At 35.5% G+C, this 17,521-nt stretch overlaps 1 protein-coding gene across 3 annotated transcripts in view; it reads left to right on the top strand.

Moving 5' to 3' along the window:
- col16a1 (collagen, type XVI, alpha 1) overlaps positions 1 to 17,521 on the top strand; it is a 92,167-nt gene that overhangs the window by 38,938 nt on the left and 35,708 nt on the right. For 2 of the 3 annotated variants that reach the window (XM_051136950.1, XM_051136948.1), the window contains exons 9-32: positions 8 to 40; positions 2,763 to 2,798; positions 3,332 to 3,388; positions 4,500 to 4,535; positions 5,692 to 5,736; positions 5,879 to 5,917; positions 6,032 to 6,094; positions 6,722 to 6,766; positions 6,901 to 6,996; positions 8,824 to 8,862; positions 8,994 to 9,038; positions 9,322 to 9,357; positions 9,726 to 9,851; positions 10,631 to 10,666; positions 13,327 to 13,362; positions 13,487 to 13,597; positions 13,967 to 14,011; positions 14,784 to 14,819; positions 14,926 to 14,970; positions 15,849 to 15,899; positions 15,998 to 16,129; positions 16,270 to 16,305; positions 16,405 to 16,512; positions 16,770 to 16,892. In XM_051136950.1, the coding sequence (XP_050992907.1) occupies positions 8 to 40; positions 2,763 to 2,798; positions 3,332 to 3,388; positions 4,500 to 4,535; positions 5,692 to 5,736; positions 5,879 to 5,917; positions 6,032 to 6,094; positions 6,722 to 6,766; positions 6,901 to 6,996; positions 8,824 to 8,862; positions 8,994 to 9,038; positions 9,322 to 9,357; positions 9,726 to 9,851; positions 10,631 to 10,666; positions 13,327 to 13,362; positions 13,487 to 13,597; positions 13,967 to 14,011; positions 14,784 to 14,819; positions 14,926 to 14,970; positions 15,849 to 15,899; positions 15,998 to 16,129; positions 16,270 to 16,305; positions 16,405 to 16,512; positions 16,770 to 16,892 (1,455 nt within the window). The remainder of the gene's footprint in view (positions 1 to 7; positions 41 to 2,762; positions 2,799 to 3,331; positions 3,389 to 4,499; positions 4,536 to 5,691; positions 5,737 to 5,878; positions 5,918 to 6,031; positions 6,095 to 6,721; positions 6,767 to 6,900; positions 6,997 to 8,823; positions 8,863 to 8,993; positions 9,039 to 9,321; positions 9,358 to 9,725; positions 9,852 to 10,630; positions 10,667 to 13,326; positions 13,363 to 13,486; positions 13,598 to 13,966; positions 14,012 to 14,783; positions 14,820 to 14,925; positions 14,971 to 15,848; positions 15,900 to 15,997; positions 16,130 to 16,269; positions 16,306 to 16,404; positions 16,513 to 16,769; positions 16,893 to 17,521) is intronic. The other variant, XM_051136949.1, reaches the window with a different exon arrangement.

The following is a 17,521-nucleotide window of genomic DNA, read 5'->3' as shown; positions in this document are numbered from 1 at the left end:
TCTACAGGCAATTCTCGGATCCAAGGAACTGGCAGAAAAAGTAAGTTATTTGAATTAAGTCAACAGAAAATCACTCATTTCTATTTGCCATGAACAGCAACAGTCAGTCCCAATTATAAGGCTTCATTCTTGACAAAAAAGAATTGTGGCCCTAGCAGATTTCACCCAGTGGCTATAGAAATTCACTTTAATTGGTAAGTAAATTGCTGCGTGCTGAGTTGCAGTGGGAAGAACATTGACACTGACCCCTGACAAACTTATGAGATAATTTACTAGATAACAGAGCATATTGTGTAATATTACACCACCTGGAATTAGAGAGATTTGCTTTTGTTCGGTAAATGTGATTTTCTGGCCCAATAGGAGAATAACGCCCATGTTTCGTACATAAAATTCTTGTTGTTTGTCACCTTTTCCCCTCTCTGCACCCACTCAACACTCAGCTTGTTATGACTCAATGAAAAAAGGTATTACCTTCTTTCAAACAAAATGCAAAGGCAGAACATGCCAGTTTTTGAGTGGGGTGCGAGTGGGACTTTTTTTGGTTTTAATTTGATTCACAGAGCTAAACAATGGGTCAACGGCCTTGTCTCAAATTGTTGTAGAGCAGTGTTGTTATTGTTAATTTAAACTGTACGACCAAAAATCATTTAATAAAATAGAAACATTAGATGAAATCACATAAATAAACCTTAAATTATTAAGAGAAAGAATGCTAAAAAAAAATTACAAGCACATAAGATAATTAGTAAAACTTAAATTAAAAGGAAAGTTGAAATTATAAACACAGATATTCAAAATATTGCCAAATACTTTATGAGTAACACTATTTTTGGATTTGCAGCCTTATGCATCTAAGTCCACAGTTGTCGTTTTTGTCATGAGAACAACCTCACATTTGCTGAATCATTCAAAAGTTGATCTTCCTCTGTTTTCTTGAAACAAAAAATCACAATACGAGGTTACACTGAGGTACAGTGGAAGTAAACAGGGACACGTCTGAAGGATTTAAGCACAACTGTGAGACTTATAATGTTAGAAAAGCTTTTCAATTAATTCTTCTGGTAAAACTAAAGTTATTTTAGGTGTTACAGGTCTATATTGTCATCACAAATAAGTTGTAAAATTGGATATAACTGCACTGAAAACGTAGTGATTTTTTTCTCACACAAAATTAATATTAACATGCATATTCTTTATTTCTTGTGGCTATACTATTAAAACAGTGAGTATTTTAATGTTTATGGATCAGCCCCATTCACCATATAGTACACTACCAGTCAAAAGTTTTTGAACAGTAGGATTTTTAATGTTTTATAAGTCTCTTCTGCTCACCAAACCTGCATTTATCTTATTTCAAAGAGTTGAGTACAGCAAAAACAGTAACATTTTGAAATATTTTTACTATTTTTTAAATATTTTTACTATTTAACTGTTTTCTATTTGAATATATGTTTAAAATGTAATTTATTCCTGTGATTTCAAAGCTGAATTTTAAGTATCATTACTCCAGTCACATGATCCTTCAGAAATCATTCCAATACTCAGATTTGCTGCTCAAAAACATGTTATATTATTATTATTTTTATGCTGAAAACAGAGTAATTTTTTCAGGTTTCTTTGATTAATAGAAAGTTAGAAGAACAGTATTTATCTGAAATAGAAATCTTTTGTAACATTATACATGTCTTTCAAGGCTTTTTATTTCAGATAAATGCTTATCTTTGGAGTACTGAAAAATGTACTCAACTGTTTTTAATATTGATAATTATAATAAAAAAATGTTTCTTGAATAGCAAATCAGCATACTAGAATGATTTCTGAAGTATGATGTGACTGAAGCAATGATGCTGAAAATGTAGCTTTGATCACAGGAATAGATTACATTTTAAAAAATATATAAAAATAGAAATCTTTCAGAATTTTACTGTTTTTGATGTACTTTGCATCAAATAAATGCAGGCTTGGTACATAAAACAAACAATCTTACTGTTTTGCCTCACTGTAACCTAGATTTTTGCTTTTATATTACATTGCTGAATGTTGCAATATAATGCTGTTGTTTGAGCTTAAATTGTACTAAACCCAGAATATTCCTCTACAGCACTGAATGGACAACTGGTCAGACACAAACTCTCCATAAAACCATATCGTCTCTAACAGCAGAATATAGGCTCGCATATAAATCCATCCATTCATGCGAACAGAGCGGGTGCGTGAAAATCTCAAAGAGTTGATTTTCATCATGTAGCTTTCTTCTGTGTGCACCTCTGGAAAGAATGAATCAGCCCAGCACGTCAGCCAGCGGTTCTCAAAGTCGGGCCCCTTCCTCTCCTTCTCTCTTACCTCACCACATCAATGCCTGTTAACCGCCTGTTGGCTGAGCAGGACTCGACGGGTGGCAGATTTTGTTTTAATTGTGCTCTTCCGTTAAAAACTAACAGCTATTTATAAGTATTTGACTTTGCGTGTCCCCCTCCCTTATAGCTGTGCAGCTGGCGTTGGTGGATTTTGCCGTGAGGAGTCCTCTGTTCCTATTGATCTTTGTCTCTTGTGAGAGAACTGTGGCGGGTTGAAATGACACACAGTCGTGGTCCTCATGCGCGCGCCCCCGATTCCGCACTCCCATGCCAATTAACGTTATGTTGCACTGCCACCCGCAGGCCAACATATGTAACAACAACAAAAGCAAAGCTGGTTTCAAAAATCACAAAAAAGACATTGTCATGGATAGGAACAACCTGGTTTTCTCTTTTTTCCAGTGTGCAGGCTGTGTACTGCTCGGTGAGGAATCGAGTGTGGGTATTCACGTTCAGTTTGTCATGTGTGCAGCATGTTTAATGGCTATGTAGGAAGGCAGCAGGATTTGCATGCGTGAGAGTGCATGAATGCTGCGTTATCACGCCCTTGGAAAGAGATGCACTTATGTCTTTGAAAAATCTGGCAAGGATTCGTGATACTTGTTAAGTGAATGTTTAAAGGTTGGCCAGACTTGCGGCTGCTTTGAAGGAACTTTTATAGGAACGTTATGAGAAGCAGCTATCAATGCACTTGCAAACCCACATGCATTGTGTAGTGTTAATGCACAAAATGCATTTAGAAATGTGAGTTTTTTGTCCACTGCCAGATATTTGTGCACAGTGATCAGTGCTTTTACCACGTCACATGCTCTGAAATTTGCATGTATAAGTTGAAATTTTTGCACTGTAAACACTCTCATTGTGTGTCTTTTTTTGCATAGCAGCTCAATCCAAGATGGTCTTTTCAAGAGGGGGTTCATATGACACTGTGTTATAAACAGGAGTGCATTGAATTCTTCATTTCATTGCAGGCTATTCAGGAGGGCTATGCGGGTCAGTCAGGCCTCAAAGGAGAGAAAGGAGACCGGGTAAGAAATGTTAAACACTGAATCATACTAAAAGAGTATGTTCGTGTGCTAAATCCCTCTCTCTGTCCAGGCTTGCTGGGAATAAATGACTGCAGTGCTGTTTATTTTGGCATATTATACAAATGCCTCATTAGAAGCTAGCTTCTGTGCCAGTGATCCAGTTTGGCCGATTATTCTACAGTTTCATTATTACTGGCATCTTCTCTTAATATATTAATAACATTAATGAATAACCCTGAGGACAATATTAAGATTTTTCAGGACGGATGCATGGCATTTACAGCTGAGGTCAAAAGTTTACACATTGATCCACAGCTTTATGTGTGTGTGTGTTTTTGTGATAGTTGTTCATGAGTTCCTTGTTTGTCCTGAACAGTTAAACTTTTGGCAAAATAAAAAAAAAACATGTACACATCTTTAGTCTGTTCAAAAGTTTACACCCCTGGCTCCTAATGCATGGTTTTTCTTTCTGGGGCATCAATAAGCATTTGAACCTTCTGTAATAGTTGCATATGAGTCCCTCAGTTGTCCTCAGTGTGAAAAGATAGATCTAAAAATCATACAGTCATTGTTAGGAAAGGTTCAGAAACACAAAAAATGCTGAAAAACCAAAGAATTTGTGGGACCTGAAAGATTTTTCTAAAGAAAAGCAGGCAGTTTAACTGTTCAGGACAAACAAGTGACTCATGAACAACTATCACAAAAAACAAAAACAAAAAAACATGTAATTCAGGTAACAACACAGTAAGAATCAAGCGTATGTAAACTTTTGATGAGGGTCATTTTTATAAATTCACCTTCAATACATTTACTATTTGTAAACGTCTTTTATGTAAAATAGCTTTTTCAGGGCAATACTAAATAAAAAATAACATGCATTTTGTATGATCCCTCTTATTTTGGTAGAATAATTAACATTTTGCAGATTGGTGTATGTATGAAGGTGTATGTAAACTTTTGACCTCAACTGTAAAAGCAAGACTCTTGCTTTATGTACAGTTAGTCAGCAATGTTGATGCACATGTATATGGGGTATTGTTCCTTAAATTGCTAAAAGAGAATTATTATTATTATTATTTATTATTATTGTATTTATTTATTTACCTCACAGGGTTTGGACTGTACAGGTGGTGGAGTTCCTGGACGAGTGAGTCAATATGGTTTTTGCCTGGAAAATTATCTTTATGGTGCAGACTGATCATTTGAAATTATGAATTAACTAAAAAAAAAAAAAATGTGTTTTTGTATTATTCATTGAAAATTAGATGTAATTTTTATACTGTCATTTATTATTAATAATAATATATCAATATACATTAAAATGCAAACACAGTTATTGTTGTTATTATATATGAAATATTTATATATAATATTTAATCTTATACAGAGTAATAATAATTGTATGTATATATACAGCCAATATACAGCCATATCGCATGTGTGATATTGCATTTATACAACAGTTCGACAGCACGAGTGTGTAAATACATAAGAAACAGCAGACGCTCTTTTATGGAAACTACTTCCTTCCACCACTGATTCAATTCTCAAGTTGACAATTTAACAGCTGAGCCCGAGCCTCCGTTACTAATTTGAAAATGCCACTTTAAAACTAGTAACGAAGAAAGGTTGAGTTGCTCTGGAACAAATAATAGATTAATGCAACCAAAGACTTCTCGTTAGATTTATCTAAAATGAATTATACCTCATGTTTAACCACTATAGAGACATCAAAGCCAGTGGCAAATTCCAGAAGATCTGCCCGAGGTAAGGCTGCTCTCGGCGGGTTCATGTGCGATGAACGGCCACTGATGCCCTAAAGCTCACATCTCCGAAAACGCTGAAGCAAACTGTCAAATTGACATTATCTTTATTAACTAACAGCATTTTTGAAGTCTAAACAAGTACATTCTCACCTAAAAACTCTTAAAACTACATTCCCTGACGCAAAACCGTATTATTTATAACATTATAGTGCATTTGGGTGTTCGCCATGACACTCGCTGTAAGGATGCGGAGTGATACAAACAGTTAAACGGTTGAAGTTCTGTTATCACTAGAATATTGCACTCCTCTCAGCCAATCAGATTCAAGGACCAGAAAGAACTGTTGTATAAATATACACACACACACACACACACACACACTAGTTGCATGAGTTGTATGTCTTACTATTATTTTAGCATTATTTCCAGGTTTAAATTAGTTGATCAGATCCAGGTTTTCTCTGTGGTCTTATATTTTTGTCCTCCACTGAGTGTGAATTAGTCGCTTGGATGACATGCTGTATCTGTGTGTTTTAGTGCTTAGAAGGTGCTAAAGGGGAGAAAGGAGAGAAGGGAGAGTCGGTAAGTGTGTGTGCCAGCCTTGTCTTAGAGCGAGAGGTTGGCGATCGAATTTTTGTTCAACAGGCTTCACTGAAGCAGAGGGGATATCTTGATACTATTTCTGGCTATTGATTCACCCATTTCTCATTCTGTTACGTTTCAGGGTCTGGCTGGCAACTGGGGAGAAGCTATGGGAGTGAAGGTAAAAGCAGTAGGCACAGTGTTGATATGACTGTTAATGAGTGCATTAGAGCTGGCCGCTTACTCATTTCCATTTGTCTGTCTTTCTGTCTGTCACTCTCATACACAAACTCAGGGTGACAAAGGAGAGAAAGGAGAAGTCGGAGCCCCGGGTCAGGCCGGAAGTCCAGGCAAAGACGTAAGTGACTAGCATTTGATGTGAAAGTCAAAGATGCTCATATTTATGAGTCCCATTCAGAAGTGTTGATATATTTCAGTGTCTCACTGCAGCAGAGTACTCAAAAAGCAACTGTACAGCATGCACAATATGTCTCTGTGCATATATTTTATTTTTAAAAGGATGCAAGAGTCTCTTTCCTTTTATATTGTTTAAAGTGGCTCCATATATTCATGAAAAGCATTATGCATTAGACTCTTACCCATATACTCACTGCTGCCTTTTCTTCTCATTAGATATCTCTTTGGGTGTTAAATCTTCTTAATGCTGCATAGATTACATAAGCCAACAAAGAGCCACAAATCAATGCAGCCTCATTGATTCTTTTAAATGGATAGTCGGGTCGCATTACGCTTAATCTTTTCTATTCCGTATACAAAGCATGCTAAGGGGATGGCGAATATGGCCGAGCAGACTAATGCATATTTGGAATTTGCTTTTAAACTGTTTATCTATCTAAGCCTCGAGTCATCTGTGACTTGTTTGATTCCTGTTGCAGGGTTGTTATATAAGCAGCGCGATAGTGCTAATGCCGGCGTTTGAGATGAACTCAAGCTAATGATCTTTTATTGGTCTTGACTGTCACAGGGTCGAGCTAATCCTGTTTGCGTGGTGGGCCCTAAAGGACAAAAGGTAAAACGGACAGATCCCCTTGGGATTCATTTAATGCTTTTCTGGGATACTATAAATGAACTGGTTTTGTGGTGTCATTATCTTTAGTGCTTGTTATGCACAGCAAGTGTTTCTCAGCGCTGATTAATTCACAGGGCGTTCCTGGTGTAGTTGGTCCAGAGGGGCTCGCAGGAGAACCAGGCCGCCCAGGACTTCCTGGACCTCCTGGAGTTGGAAAGCCAGGACCACCAGTAGGAAGATTCATCAATTACATTCAGTCTTTCTAGACTTGTTTTTAAGATACTAAATTGAGGTTTTAATACCTTTGAAAGTTATTATGTTTTGGATGTATTCTCTAGTGTATTGTGTTTGATTTTATTGGATAGAAAATAGAGTCGACCTCCAAAAATAGTGTTGGAAAAATAGGAGCTGTCACTGCCAAGCTTTTGAGTTTCAAAGAAAAACTGTAAATGAGTTTTTAATTATTGTCAATCAGTGGTTTTGGATCAACTTTTCAGCTTTGTTTTGTTCTGCGAGTGTTAATAAGAACATTTTCCTACTTTTTTGTTGTTTTTTCCTCTCATTAATGAATTGGCAAAAATCTAAAATAGTTAGACTGTTATAATATAATCAGGCTATATTAAAATCAAAAGTTAATCAAAATTTTTTATTAATGCTTTTATTTAGCAAGGATGCAGTCAACTGATCAAAAGTGATGGTGAAAACATTTATGTTACAAAAGATGTTACAAAAATTATTATTTTAATTATAATTATTATTATACAAAAATTTCAAATTCTGTTCTTTTGAAATTTCCATTCATCAAAGAAGCTAGAAAAAATATATATGTGTATATATTAGTACTATCAAATGATTAATCACAATTAATCGCATCTAAAATACAGGGTTTCCGCAGGTCTTAAAAAAGTCTTAAATCACTTTTCCGTGAATTAAAGCCTTGAATAGGTCTTAAATCGGAGCAGCAAGTCTTAAATTCATATGGTCATGGCATTAATTTTTGTTTTTCCTTCGATTTTTTTTTCCTTACGTTTTCTTTAGTTGGTCTTAAAAAGGCCTTAAATTTACCCTCATAAAATCTGCAGAAACCCTGAAAATAAAGGTTTTTGTTTACATAATATATGTGTGTACTTATATATATAAGTACATACACTTATATATAATAATTATATATATATGCATATATATATATATAATTATTTATATATTATATACATATAACTGCACAGCCATGTATATATTTCAGAAAAATATGTTGTTTATATACAGAAAATATTTTATATATATATATATATATATGTGTGTGTATATTGTTATATACTGTATGTGTATGTATTTATATAGAGATAATAAAAATACATAATAAATTTACACAGTAAACACACGTTATATAAACTTATAAAAACCTTTATTTTGAATGCAATTAATTGCGATTAGAAATATATATGATACTGAGTGTGTGTGTGTGTGTGTATATATATATATATATATATATATATATATATATAAATATATAGATATATAGATATATATATAGATATATATATATATAAAGAGTTCAGCAACACAACTCTTTTCAACATTAATAATAGTTATACATGTTTTTTGAGCACCAAAACAGCATATTATCATGTGACACTGAAGACTGGAGTAATGATGCTAAAAATTCTGCTTTGCATCACAGGAATATTTACATTTAAAATTATCAAATTAAAAAAATATATATATATTTTAAATTGTAACAATATTCACAGTATTACTGTTTCTACTGTATTTTGATCAACTAAACGCAGCTTTGGTGAGCGTAATTTTTCAACATTAAAAAGAATCTTACCGACTTCAAACTTTTAAACAGAAGTGTGTATATAATGTAATTTAATAGTTTACTTATAATGTGATGTGATTTGGCATACTGTAAATTTTGTATTCTGATGGTGTTAAAGCATCTATTGTTGCATAATGTGCTCTGTTTAACATAAAAAAAAGTGCAAAGTGTATAACGGACATTATATAGCATTCAGTGTCTTTTTACTTCCTAAATAGTTGTTTTTATCTCACAGGGGCCCCCTGGTGGATCCTCAGGATCTAAAGGAGAGAAAGTATGTTTACTAATATACAGAATGTTTTCCTGAGAATGTTAAACATATTTTTAATGAAAACGTATCGTTACCTTTCTTGTGTTCTTGCAATGACGTATCTAACAATAACAAACCATTCTCTCCATTTCTAGGGTGATTCTGGGACACCTGGTGAAGATGGAAAGCCTGGAGATCCTGTAAGTGCATTTTATTCTCATTTTGACCTATAGAGGGATGTCAATGTGAAACAATGACATGCGTTGAATTGCTAAGACAGAAGATGCTAATCATCCTGATTTTCTGTCACTATCCTGATTGTTTTGTCACTGTAAGGGACAAAATGTGTTTACTATCATCAGTGCCATAATTAGTTTTATTACCACTGGAGCTATCAGCACATAATTTGCATTTGCAACTCAATGAGCTTCTGGGGTTCTAATCTTCATGCATACCCAGTGACATGGTTTGTTTTGCTGACAGGGTCCGAGAGGTCCTTGGGGACCTAAAGGCGAGAAGGTAAGCCTAAGCAGTCAGAATTTAAGATTCTGCATTAAAATCATTGTTGCTTGTTATGAGTCTGCTCAGAATTCACAGAAAGTCACAATGCATGTTCTTGACTGTTAAAACTTTTTTTTTTTTTTTTAAAGGGACAGTTCATCCAAAAATGATTACTCGTTATTTATTTGCTCTGACTGTTTTTTGCATGGGACACAAATGTCCAATCGCATTTTTTCACCATAATATAAAAGCAATTTTATTATTAAGTTATTTTTGCATTAATTATATGCTATAGGGTTGGGTCTGAATCCTAGTTTTTAACAAATTTTCTGAGAACTGTCAATTCTAGGAGAGTGATCCATTTAATATGCTTTTTCTGTCTTTAGGGAGAACCATGTGAACCATGTCCAGCAATTTCTTTCGATTCCACTGGCAACACTGTGGCCGCTCAGAGCAAGCAGGGACCTAAAGGAGAACCAGGGGCCCCAGGCAATGGAGAACAGGGTCCACCTGTGAGTTCACTCTAGAAACCAACTCCACAAATCGCTTGTGTTTATCACAAAAAACTAAAAACACTTTAGCATGTTTGATTAAATGTCTCTATGTAGAATCCTGAAAGTGCTTTTATCTTCCAATACTCAAATGTGTGTCTGGTAGACACTTTATCATTGCAAAATATTCAGCTAAAAACGCTGTTCACCTGCCATATTTGCCTGCCATATTTGTGTTTGCCAAGCTCAATGAAATAAGCCAACAATCAGCGAGGTCTTTTTCTCCTGCTGTTGTTGTGTTGAATAAGTAATGTTGTCGCCTACTACCCTCTCGCAGAGAGAACAGATCTCCTATCATGCTTCATTATAGCTTCAGGAACATTCAGGTCTCTCCTATCATCCATGAAATCCATCAGCTTTTCTCCTCTCAAAGTTTAGCCCACTTTCTTTGTCAGATTCCATTTCTCTCATTGACTGTGGTAAAGGCCTTTCCATTTTTTAGCCTATTAAAATTTCTCCTCTCTCTTCTTTAGAGTGAGAGGGAAAAATTCTGACAAAAAAAGGATTCTATGCAGTATACCATAAAGTGTGTGTTCACATTTCCCGTAATGATTTCCAATACCATCACCATCTATTCCTCATACCTAGTTATAGGACAGAGAGCGAGAACGTGGGATGCAGAAAGTGACAGGGTGCAAATGCAGGACGTTTACTGTGAGGAAGTTGCGGTTAGCTAGGATGACATTAGTGTCATGATTAGGGAGACTGATACTGATACTTGTATGCTTCTATTTTCATAGGGCCCTGCTGGACTGGATGGCAAATCAGGACAGAAGGTGAGTTTCTTACTGAATAGAAACTTCAACGTGTTACGTCCTCAAATTGTATACTATTACTTTTGTGACTTAAAGGGATAGTTCACCCAAAAATAAAATTCTGTCATTAATTACTCACCTTTGTGTCATTCGTGTCAAAAATATCTTAATTTGTGTTCCGAAGATGAATGAAGGTCTTACGGGTTGTAAGACCTTCGTTCATATTCAGAACACAAATTAAGATATTTTTGATGAAATCCGAGAGCTTTCTGACCCTGCATAGACAGAAATGCAACTACCATGTTCAAGGCCCAGAAAGGTAGTAAGGACATTTTTAAAATAGTCCATGTGACATCTGTGGTTCAACCATAATTTTATGAAGCTATAAACATACTTTTTGTGCACAAAGAAAACAAAATTAATGACTTTATTCAACAATTTCTTCTTTTCCATGTCAGTCTCCACTAGCATTCACGAGAGTGCCACAACGTCATGGTACTGTCGTAAACGCATGCCGAAGACTGACACGGAAGAGAAGAAATTGTTGAATAAAGTTGTTGTTTTTGTTTTCTTTGCGTGTTCTCATAGCTTTGTAAAATTAAAGTTGAACCAGTGATGTTGACTATTCAAACCTTTCTGGGCCTTGAACGTGGTAGTTATAATTAATGAGTAATTAATGACAAAATTTTTATTTTGGGTGAGCTTTTACAATATTAGCATCTACCAGTCAATATGTGACCCTGGACCACAAAACCAGCATGGGTGTATTTGTGGCAGTAGCCAAAAATACATTGTATGAGTCAAAATTATCGATTTTTCTTGTATTCCAAAAATCATTAGGATATTAATTGAAGATTATGTTCCATGAAGATATTTTGTAAATTTCCTACTGTAAATATAACAAAACTTAATTTTGATTAGTAATATGCATTGCTAAGAACTTTATTTGGACAACTTTAAAGGTGATTTTCTCAATATTTAGATTTTTTTGCACCCTCAGATTTCAGATTTTCAAATAGTTGTATCTCGTCCAAATATTGTCCTATCTTAGCGTCAGTAAGTTAGTGGAAAGCTTATTTATTCAGCTTTCAGCTTTAAAAAATTTACCCTTGTGACCTTTTTTGTGGTCCAGGGTCACATATGTCTGTTCAATAAAAAAATAAACTACTTTAAGATCATTAAAGGTGACTTTTCCATCAATTTAACTCACATTTTCTTCATTTTTTTCCCTTAAATTTTAAATGTGTGTGTAGTTCTTTTTATCTTCTTATTTCATTCCCCTGAGATCCACTTATAATGTTAATCAGGATTTCATTCACTAAAAATAGTTAGAATTTAGCTTACATTACCATTTTCCACCCTTTCTCTGACCCTTGGAATTAATTGGGCTGTTTTTGCTACTGTACATTTCAGATTTAAGTGTAAATACCCTCGTTGCATTAAACATTAGAAACAACACTGCAGACTACTAGTATATATTTTTCCTCCTTATTATTTTATTACTGGCCGGGCCAGGACACTGAATATCTGTCACTGATGTGTACATGTGGGTGTAATGTGTTAACACATAGTGTTTTCACAATGTGTCATCAATCGGCCACTGAACGTAAACAGTGCCACTGAACCAAACGAAACTCACATATTTAGCTGATTATTGCTGCAGAAAATGGTTCATTATTGTTATGTTTTGGGCTGTACTAATCGGTCAGACCGGGAAATACATTTGGAGTAATACAGACTGCCAAAAGTTGTAACAAATCAAGGAAATGAGTGCAAAAAAAAAAACGGTCAGAGGAACAAAAAACGTTTGTGGTTGGCCAGACTGAACCAGGATTTCCAGGGCAAGACTCTTGAAAACATTCATGTTTGTGCTTATCATTTCCTGTCAGGTAGGTAAAATATTAGGCTAATATGTTAATTAATACTGCTCGTACATATCTTTACCACCTATTAACTGTAGTTTGTCAAAATATTGCGCTCCTTCCTGCTTCCTAAGTCCTTCTCTATATGATTTAGCAGCATCCCCATGTTTTGTCTGTTGTTTAGACAGCATAAATTAGCAGAAAAAAATATTCAATCGTACATTAACCATGCAGTCCATGCTGTTGTTAACGTTTGAGTATCGCCAATATGGCCACGCATCCAGGTAACATAAGTGCAAACTCTCTATTTATCTTTGTTACGTCACAAACTACCCAAATGACTCATTTTTGCAGCTTAGTTTTCAATTAGTTTTGTTTTTTGCAAAGATAATAGAGTTTTGACTTCTGTTTTAAAGTTACAGTATGTTTTCAAGCAATACATAATATGATAAAAAGGAAAAAAAAAAATCATGGACCATTTGAAACTTATTTTGAACTAGGGACTGGAAAGTACCTATTAAGTTAGTTAATGTTTTTGGCCTATTTGTAGTATCTGGGAAACCATTTACTGACCACACATACACACACAGAGACAATGACATAGACCTTCAATTTAATATTAATAGCTGCTTCCTGTTGCAGAGCTTTTTCTTAAACATCAGCAACTGTGTGTTGTGACAACTAAAGCGTATTGTGGTGTATTCCAGACTAAACTACTGCCTACTTTTTTCATATTCAAGAGTGCTGAGTCATTGAAAATGTCAACCAGAGTTTAAGCCATTTTTATAAACTGTCTTGCACATTGTGATTCTTTCACAGGGAGAGCCAGGAGTAGACGGGGCCAAAGGCGAAAAGGTGAGTCTGCCAAGTGTTGGCAAGAATGATGAAGAATCTGTTCACTGTTTGTGAATTGCTTGCCACTGGAAGAAGTTCTGAAATGAAATTAAGTTGCGAAGCCTTGCCATCTTTGTTCTCCTAGGGTGAACCATGTTCTGGCTGCCTTAGCAATGGCGATCTTCCAGCGGGCATTTTGAATCGGGCTCAAAAGGGAGAGAAGGGCGATCCAGGTGTTGGGCAGAAAGGAGAGCAGGTGAGTGTGGTGGAGTGATTGCTTATTAACATCCAGCACACAGCAGTTTAAAAGCTTCCACATCGCTTCCTTCCACAAGTCCTGAAGTGCAGTAAATTACAATGCAAACAGTTTTTGATATCCACTTCAGTGGTTGTGTATGAGTGCGCAAGGATGCATATCATGGCTCATAATCGCAGACAACCCTGATCTGTGTAACTCCATGCATTCGGCTCAGATAAAAGCCTCAGGCACAAATACTTTTAAAATATGATTGTAACGACAGATTGGGGAATTAATCAGCCAGAGCTTTCATTTCATGTCTGTTAAATGAAAATATGCACTGATATTATTCTCTTTTTTATCTTTTTACTTGATTTTCATGTACAGGGAGAAGCAGGTCCTGCTGGCTTTGCTGGACTAAAAGGGGAAAAGGTAAATCTAATGGATATTTATTCACTAGGATGCTGAATTTATATACTTTTGAATGTTTTAAGGTTGTTATACAGTATTGTAAATAGGTATACATGCACATGCGGTGACCCTGAAAAGTATTTGGACACTTAAATATATGGATGCCATTGTTTTAGGTAATTCAAACAAAGCATTTCACAAAAATAAGTTGGTTGTCAGATTTAGTGGAACAACTGTGTACTTAATGTGATGAACTACACCTGTAGTTGCTCTCTAGGGCACCTGTGTGGAGAGAGCACTAACTTCATACTTCCATTAATAATGACCTTGGGACCAGATGGTTGAAAGTAATTGCTAAAAGTTAGTTCTGAGAAAAGCTGGAGTGCAATTTTTGTCTAGTACATTGATATTCATATATTTAAAGGGATAGTGCACCCAAAAATGAAAATTCTGTCATTAATTACTCAACCTCATGTCGTTCCAAACCCGTAAGACCTTTATTCGTCTACAGAACACAAATTAAGATATTTTTGAAAACCGAAAACCAGCAGCGTAACTGACACGTTCAAGGCCCAGAAACATAGTAAGGACACAAATAAAATAGTCTACGTGACATTAGTGGTTCAACCATACTTTTATGAAGCTGTCAGAATACTTTTTGTGCTCTTCTCTTCCGTGAAAGTTATTCAGTCAGAAAGCTCTGTGATTTCATCAAAAATATCTTAATTTGTCTTCCAAAGATGGACAAAGGTCTTTTCTGAAGTTGATTGTCTCACACTCTGTTTGATTATAGGGTAACGCAGGCAGCAGAGGAAATGAGGGGAAAACTGTAAGTAACCATTTTTTAAAATTCTTATATTATTTTTGTTTTTAACTTGCCTCTGTGATTTATGACTGACCCCAGCATTAGATTAATGTGTGCTGATGTTTTTTAGGGCAAACCTGGTCTAAAAGGCTCAAGTGGAAATAAAGGAGAGAAGGTGATTAAGCTCAACTCAGATTTTGTTATTCTGCACTGATTGTAAAGGTTTCTGAAGGATCATGTAACACTCACAACCTGATCTCATGACGAAAATGAACCTTGGGGAACTTTTTTGCAAGACGCAAAATATGTATGTTTTGTGACATATTCGATGTGAAATGTCCACTGAGTGTTTATTTTTCTGGAACAGATGAACGTACATATGGTACATTTTATGTGTTCTGACTTGAAATTTTAGTTGAGTGGCGCTATAACTCTAATGCTCCATGATGTTTTAAAATAATGTATCGTCTTCTCTACACCTAAACCGACCCAGTATGAACAAAAGCAAATGTGATGTAATAACGCAGTTGCAAGCATGCCGTTTAAGCTTGTTTTTCAATCTCTCGTCTTTCAGCTCTTTCATCTTGAGTCATATTTTTCAAAATATGTGGAGCTGTAATCATAACTCTATACGAAAGTGATTACAAGTGCTTGCTGTTTTACCAACTCTAATGTTCATGTCTGTTGGAAACTGCAGGGACTTATGTACTTGTACTTATTGTACGTATTTCGTCTTGCGTAAAAGTTCCCACAGGTACGTTTTCGTCATGAGACCAGGTAGGACACTGACGTCTGGAGTAATTCAGCTTTGTCATCAGAATCAAGTCAAATATAAAAAAATAAAGAAGTTATTTCAAATTGTAATAATATTTTACACTAAATAAATGCATAAGCGCATAAGAGATTTCAAACATTACAAAAATCTTTCAGACACCAAAACTTGTTTATTTTTCAGTTGATTTTATCACTCAGTGTTACACTAGTAATCAAGCTTTTTTGTAATAAATGTATTAAATTGAGTGCATTTTCACTAGTGATGTAATTTTTTTACAGGGTGATGTTGGCCAACCCGGTATAGGGGCAGCTGGTCCAAAAGGTGAAAAGGTAAGTGAATTTTTTCATGCCTTGCTTTTTTCTCTTTCATTAAAAGTGTCTGGATGTACTTACATGGGACAAATACTAAATGTGCCATTCTATTTAAGGGAGACTCATGTGGCGTGTGCCAAACCAGTACATCTGAGGTGGGAAGTGGCCCGTCTACAATAAAGGTCACAGGGGAACGTGGCCCTCCAGGACCTCCAGGCCCACCAGGAGAAGGAGTTGAAGGCAAACAGGTAAACCTGACTATTTTATGATTGCTTTATATAGCAGTAGTCAAGGGTGGTGTGTTGTTTCTAGTGTATCAGTGTATAAATTTTTAATTTGAGAAGCCCAAAACACACTGAGCTTGTTTTCAAAATGGATGTCTCAACAGGGGCCACCAGGTCTTCAAGGTTTTAAAGGAGAGAAAGTAAGTTATTTCTTTCTTTTTTTTAACCGTGCAGGTAACAGTATGTTCACATTGTGAGGGATTTTTCTAGCTTTTAAATGTGTATTTTTATGTTTGTAGGGTGATCAGGGTTTACAGGGAGACCCAGGTGCTGATGGGGCACGTGGACCCCAGGGACCTCAAGGAGAACCAGGCAGGAACGGCATAAATGGGCTAAAAGGAGAAAAGGTCATTGTCGTATAACATTGATCATGCGGCCACATATTAATAACATTGCAGTTAAATTATGCGCCATCACAAGATATTTTGATAATCATTCATCATGTTATTATAATAGATTGCACATTTTATACTGTATGACGTATGCGTGTAAATTTGCAGGCAAAAAAGTACCAGATAAGCATGGTTGACCTTCTAGGTTCCTGCTCACTTGCAATTTTAAAGCTTTTTGTCTTTTCTTATTGCATCTGTGTCAACATCTTCAGGGAGACGCGTGTGACAGCTGTCCATCACTCCCTGAAGGAAATGGCGATGTTGTCAGCTTACCAGGACCCAAGGGAGAGAGAGGAGAGCCAGGTTTGCCAGGCGAAGGCCGAGATGGCAAACAGGTGCGAGTTTTTCTGTACAAATGCATGCTTCCTCAATGAATTAGTGGTATTTTGTATGACTATTACACATACAGTTGAGGTCAAAAGTTTACATACACCTTGAAGAATATGCAAAATGTTAATTATTCTTACCAAAATAAGAGGGGGATTATACAAAAAGCATGTTATTTTTATTTAGTACTGACCTGAATAAGATATTTTACATAAAAGATCACAAAGAAAATAATAGTTGAATTTATAAAAACGATCCCATTTGAAAGTTTACATACACTTGATTCTTAATACTGTGTTGTTACCTAAATGATCCACAGCTTTTTTTTTTGTGATAGTTGTTCATGAGTCATTGTTTGTACTGAACAGTTAAACAACCCGTTGTACTTCAGAAAAATCCTTCACAAATTCTTTGGTTTTTCAGTATTTTTGTGTATTGGAACCCTTTTCAACAATAAATGTATGACTTTTTACACTGAGGACAACTGAGGGACTCATGCAACAATTCAAGCACAAGAAAACACAATGCATTAAGAGCCGGGGGTGAAAACTTTTTGAATTTGAAGGTCAGGGTAAATTTAACTTATTTTGTCTTCTGGCAAACATGTAAGTATCTTGTGGAGCAGGGCAGTACTAAA

The sequence above is a fragment of the Labeo rohita genome, chromosome 19, assembly GCF_022985175.1.
Source record: "Labeo rohita strain BAU-BD-2019 chromosome 19, IGBB_LRoh.1.0, whole genome shotgun sequence".
NCBI classification, from domain to species: Eukaryota; Metazoa; Chordata; class Actinopteri; order Cypriniformes; family Cyprinidae; genus Labeo; species Labeo rohita.
This window is presented reverse-complemented; position numbering and strand designations above follow the sequence as displayed.